The sequence below is a fragment of the Myotis brandtii genome, unplaced genomic scaffold, assembly GCF_000412655.1.
Source record: "Myotis brandtii unplaced genomic scaffold, ASM41265v1 scaffold12114, whole genome shotgun sequence".
Classification (NCBI taxonomy): Eukaryota; Metazoa; Chordata; class Mammalia; order Chiroptera; family Vespertilionidae; genus Myotis; species Myotis brandtii.
In genome coordinates, this window is record NW_005354221.1 from 1 (window position 1) to 5,624 (window position 5,624).

At 44.7% G+C, this 5,624-nt stretch overlaps 1 protein-coding gene across 1 annotated transcript; it reads right to left on the minus strand.

Moving 5' to 3' along the window:
- Nucleotides 1-27: 27 nt before the first annotated feature.
- On the minus strand, nt 28-4,470 carry LOC102262012 (ATP-dependent RNA helicase DDX18). Its single transcript, XM_005858743.2, has 4 exons — nt 4,132-4,470; nt 2,912-3,073; nt 2,184-2,336; nt 28-1,160 (listed from the first exon to the last, which is right to left on the minus strand). The coding sequence occupies exons 1-4, from the start codon at nt 4,255-4,257 to the stop codon at nt 837-839; spliced, it is 765 nt and encodes a 254-aa protein (XP_005858805.2). The 5' UTR covers nt 4,258-4,470; the 3' UTR covers nt 28-836.
- Nucleotides 4,471-5,624: the final 1,154 nt, after the last annotated feature.

Below are 5,624 nucleotides of genomic sequence, written 5' to 3' on the forward strand. Positions count from 1 at the left end.
TGACCACAAACTCCCAGGGAAGGCCCTCTTAGTAGCCATCCCTGACTAGGTAAGTGGAAGAGGGCCAGACCTATGCTGGGTGCTGGGAGGACGTAGCTGCCAGCACAGCTGTGGGGACATGGAGGTCAGGGCTGGCTTCCCAGAACAGACACAGCTAGCTGAAGCCAGAGGCAGTCTAGAGAACCAGGCAAGGGCATTCCAGAGAGAAAGTGCCAAGTCTAGCAGCAATTCTGGAAAGCTGCGCGGAGCTGTGGAATGAGGAAAATCCACCTGGCAACACTGTGCCGGGAGCTGACAAGGAGGCAAATGCAGGGACGCGCAGGCCTGGTGAGCATTCACCACACCCAGCAACGGAGGCCACTCACAGTTACAATGAATTCAGGTTTGGTGGATGCGCTGGACACAGGGTGAGTGGAAAAATGGAGAAAATATAAACCACGATTCAAAATGCAGACAGAAGAAAGGCAACAGGCAGTAGCCAGGCTGGAGGGGTGGTAGGAGAGTGGGTTTCGGGTTGAAGTTATTTTTCTTAGTGAATGACTTGAGCTGGTAAAGAGCTGACTGTAAGGGAGAGACTGAAGACTGAAGACAAACCAGCTGACAAATGAGGGACAGAAGAGGAGGAGGAGGAAGGGGCAGGAGTGAATGAGGACCCCACTGCTTTGGGGAGGTAAGCGGGAAAGATGCTCAAGAAAAAGATGCAGAGAAGACTGCGGGGAGGGGAGCAGGAGGCAGCGACGGTCAGGTGTGAGGGGTTTTAACAGGAGGGGAGGTGGTTTCAAACAGGCCGCAGGACTGGGAGAGGAGGCAAGGGACACAGGCTGACAACACGGAACTCAAGGATTAAGCCATACGGGTAGTCCTTTTGGTTCACATTTCCTGGGCCAGCCCCCACAAAACCTCATCTGTTCCACATCTGTAACAACTGCTCCAGGAGCACTGCAATGACTCATGACTCCTCGACACTTCGAGGCCACCTGCACTGGCCAACAATTCCACCAAGAGGATCTGTTCCAACTTAAGACTTCCCAAGCAAAGACCTTTACCTTGGATTGCTTCAGGTAACGAAGGAAACCCAATTCTTCAGGACGCAAGATGAGCAAGGCATGCCCCCTTCCGTTTAGGCCCCTGGCAGTTCTTCCCACTCGATGAATGTATTCCTTTGGTAGAGAGAGAACATCTGAGTTCACACAGCCTGACAGGCACCCGTGGCAGCCTGCATTCCCGGGACTAGTGGTGGTGGGCAGGTCAGCATTCTTTATGAGGGGGTGCCCCTCCCTGTCATTCCTTCTGCATGCCCCATCCCTAAGGAGGTAATAGGACTATGATCGAGGCCAAAGGAAAGCTGGACATGAAATTCACTTTAGCTCTATGGTCTAATAAAATGACCAGTAAGTGTGCTTCATCCTCAAAATGGCTTTTTGAAACATTTTTAAATGCCAGTTGATAATTTATATAATCTACTAGAGGCCCAGTGCATGAAAATTTGTGTACTTGGGGGGGTTGGATGTCCACCTGCCAGATGTCCACAGTCAGACATCCTTCTGGCAGCCCGGGAGCCCTCAGGGGATGTCCAACTGACAGCATAGGCAGGGAGTGGGCCTAAGCCGCAGTTGTACATCCTTAGCGCTGCTGAGGAGGCAGGAGAGGCTCCCACCGCTGCTGCTGCACTCACAGCCCTCAGCCTGGCTAGTGGCTGTGCGAAGCTCCCCTTGTGGGAGCGCGTCTGCCCCCTGGTGGTCAGTGCGCGTTATAGCGACCAGTCGTTCTGCCGTTAGGGCCAATTTGCATATTACCTTTAATTATATAGGACTGTTTATTGAAAATACTTAACAAACTTATTTTACTACATGTACTACAGTCTTATATATAAGCAAGTTTTATTTCCTTCTGAAACCTATTACTCTTAGCAAATCATTCCAAGCATATAACAGTCCTAAATTAAGTCTCACTGATGCCTTTCAAATCTCCTTACACAGCCTTTTGGGTCCTGAAAAAGTCCTAAATACTATTTCTTTCCCCTAAATTTGAGATATACTGCACAGTCATGTGCAATGAAACATGACTTGCATAACTAAGGAATAGACCTCTGACTCTGAAATGCAGTATTTCTCAGGGAACCAGGAGAACAAGTGCGCTCTTCAATGTACTGCTACCCTGAGACACCCGAGGATGCCACTTACCTTGGGGTCATCTGGAGGGTCATACTGAACAATCCAGTCGACTTCAGGAATGTCCAGCCCTCTAGCTGCCACGTCCGTGCACAACAATATCCCCGTATCCGCGTTGCAGAACTGGAAGAATGTGGTCGTACGCTTATTTTGCTTCTGCCTTCCCTAGAATCAAATAAAAACATCCGTTAGAGCTGGAAACATGAAGCTGCTGGGAGGTCCAGATGTAGAACCCCCAAACTGGAGCTGTGAACCTGCTTTACTTCAAGTTCACTCCCTGGCCTGTGTTCTGTTTTCCCAAGTAGATTGTGTCTCTTATTCCTTGTGGTTCTCATTCCTCAAAACCCAGCAAATCCCCCTCCACAGAGGACCACTCACCAATGTTGACTGACCTGGGGAGTCAGACCTCAAACCCCACAGTTTATACACCTTGATAAGCACAACCTGGTTTTTTTTGGTTGTTGTTGTTAATCCTCAACCAAGGATATTTTCCCACTGATTTTTAGAGTGGAAGACAGAGGGAAAGACAGAGAGAAACATTGATGTGAGAGAAACACATCGATTGGTTGTCTCCTGCACTAACCCCGACTAAGGCCTGGCTGGGGAGGAGCCTGCAACCGAGGTACGTGCTCTTGACTGGAATTGAACCTGGGACCCTTCGGTCCCCAGGCTGATGCTCTGAGCCAAACTGGCTAGGGCAGCACAACCTGATTTTTAATGAATTTCTCACCATCACTCACATGAATGGCCAAGACAGGCAAATCAATGTAGTTCAGCAACTCATAGTGGTATTTCACGGACATACAAGATGAGAAGAAGACCATGAGTTTCTTCTTCCGGTTCTTCTTAAGGAATGTGAAGAGCAGGAGGAATCTTTTCTCGGAAGGACAAACAACATATCCCTAGAAGTAGTTCAAATGAACAGACACAAAATAACCAAGCGGACATTTGCAGCTGCATGAGCCAATATGATGAAGACACTGCCCCCACACTGTTGTGCTTTCCCTACAGTAAAATTCCTGCCATCGTAACACAGCATCCCTACAATAAGACAAATGTAAGCTCTTTAGATTCCTTTAACAAGCTGTAACCATTGGACACTGAATTCTTTTCATTATTTCTGAGATTACTGGTTATCAACAGTTCTTGCAACCATAATATATTAATATCTCAACTAACTGGAACTCTCAAGATATATCAATGATTCATTTTTGAAAACTCTTTAATAGCAACATCTCAAATAATCACAGCTTACATAGATAGTCCAAAACAAGAGCACAAAGATGGGTGAATATATTTAAAAAACAAAACACCAATGAAAGGTTTCTAAGCTGAACTGTTACAGAAAATATTTTATTCACCAAAGACTCGATCTTCAAGTCCAATTTTTTAAAGTATTTTTTTATTGATTTCCTAGAGGGAGAGGGAGAGAGAAACATCAATGACGAGAATCACTGATCGGCTGCCTCCTGCACGCCCCCTACTGGGGATCGAGCCCACAAACTGGACACGTACCTTTGACCAGAATCGAATCTGGGACCATTTAGTCCATAGCCTGACGCTCTATCCACTGAGCCAAACTGGCTAGGGCTTCAAGTCCTATTTTTAATCAACCTAGTTTGGATCTCTGTCACCTCATTTCCAATTTTCCACAGCTATGTGCCTGAAACCAGTCTTTCCACCTTCTAACTCAGAGCAAGATCCCTAAACAACATTTTTAAATAGTGGTTAATGACGCTTCCTAAGTGGTAAGTGGGATTAAGAGATAGTAAAGAGAGCTAATTAAATTATTCAGAGTTCAGGTTACGTTATGCTAGAAGAGCCAGCGATCCAATACCCAAGTTCACTATATTTGAATTAAAAATTCAATAACCCACAGCTTTCTGGAGGATACTCCAAACAATTACAAGGAAACACACGTACCCACATTCATTAACATGTAAGGTATTGACAATAATACCTGCTCAAGACCATCCACTGTTGCATTAGTTTTATCATCATCGACACCAACATACAATGGCTCCTTTTTCAGAGAAATCCTCGCCAGGTCCTCAACTCTTCGAGTTTGGGTGGCAGAAAAGAGCATGGTCTGCCTGCGTGCTGAAACACATACACGTAAGAATAATCCGAACCTTTCAGGGAATCCGTAGAACTGCTTCACAACTACAAATGCTCCTAAGTAGGACTGTCAGGAATGGGGGATGTGGTAACACTACAGAGATTGAGGGAATATCACGAACAACTTTATGTTCATAAATTTGACAACTTAGATGAAATGGACAATTTCCTTGATTGAAAGACAAACTGCTAAAGCTCATTCAAGAAGAAATAGAAAATCTAACTAGCCTGTACCTATTAAAAAAATTGTACTTAAAATCTTCATGTAAAGAAAACTACAGCCCTAACGTCTCCAGTGGTGAGTTCTAGCAGACTTTTATGGAAGAAATATTACTGATTCTTCACTCACTCTCCAGGACACTGGGAATTTACTTCCCAGCTTATTCCTTGAAGCCAGCCATTACCCCAACATCCAAACCCAACGACTCATGAGCAGAAATGCAAAATTTCTAAACAAAACTTTAGTCAAGTGAATCCAGCAATATATGAAAAAGGACAAGGCATGGCTAAGTAGGGTTTATTCCGTGAATGCAGAGCTGGTTGCTTTAACATTGGGAAATTAACCAATACAATATACCATATTAACAGAGTAAAGGAAAAAATCTGATCATTTCAACAGATACAGAAAAAGCTTTTGACAAAACTTACCATCTATTTCTGATTTTAAAAAATCTAAGCAAACGAGGAACAAAAGGGGTCATCCTCAATCTGATAAGGGGCATTTACAGAAACCTACAGCTAAACATACTTTATGGTGGGAGACTGAATGCTTCCCCACTAACCTCAGGAACAAGACAAAGATCTTGTCTCACTACTTCTATTCTGTATTGTACCCGAGGTTCTCGCCAGTGCAATCAGGCAAGAAAAATATTAAGTGAAGAATTTACTTTTTTTATTTGTAGCTGACATGTCTGCCCATGCGGGAAATCCAGGCTAGTTTCATCTGAAGGTTCATGCTGAACAATCCAGACGAACATAGAAATAATTACTTGCCAGACATAAAATGGATATACAAAAATCAACCGTATATGTACATACAATAAACAATTTGAAATAGAAATTTTAATGAAGTACTTAGAAATTAAGGAGCTAATAAATGGAGACATAACTTATTCATAGGTTGAACTGACTCAATATTGCCTTTCACCAATGCTCTATCCTATGTAATAAAAGGGTAATATGCAAACTGTCCCCACAGGCGGGAGTTTGACCAACCGGGAGTTAGATGTGCACTGACCACTGGGGGCGGTGCGGAACATGGCAGGGGCGGCAGGCGGCCGGGGAAGAGAGGCCCTGGACAGCAGCTGCTAGGGACCCTACCCGTGCACGAATTTC

What these genes read in the sequence shown, in the direction of transcription:
- LOC102262012 (XM_005858743.2), bottom strand. Translation starts at nt 4,257, where the DNA reads ATGCTCTTTTCTGCCACCCAAACTCGAAGAGTTGAGGACCTGGCGAGG. An exon ending in TGCCTGTCTTGGCCATTCAT is followed by an intron (nt 2,337 to 2,911) that starts GTGAGTGATGGT and finishes ATTTGATTCTAG; the next exon opens with GGAAGGCAGAAGCAAAATAA. An exon ending in ACCCTCCAGATGACCCCAAG is followed by an intron (nt 1,161 to 2,183) that starts GTAAGTGGCATC and finishes TCTCTACCAAAG; the next exon opens with GAATACATTCATCGAGTGGG.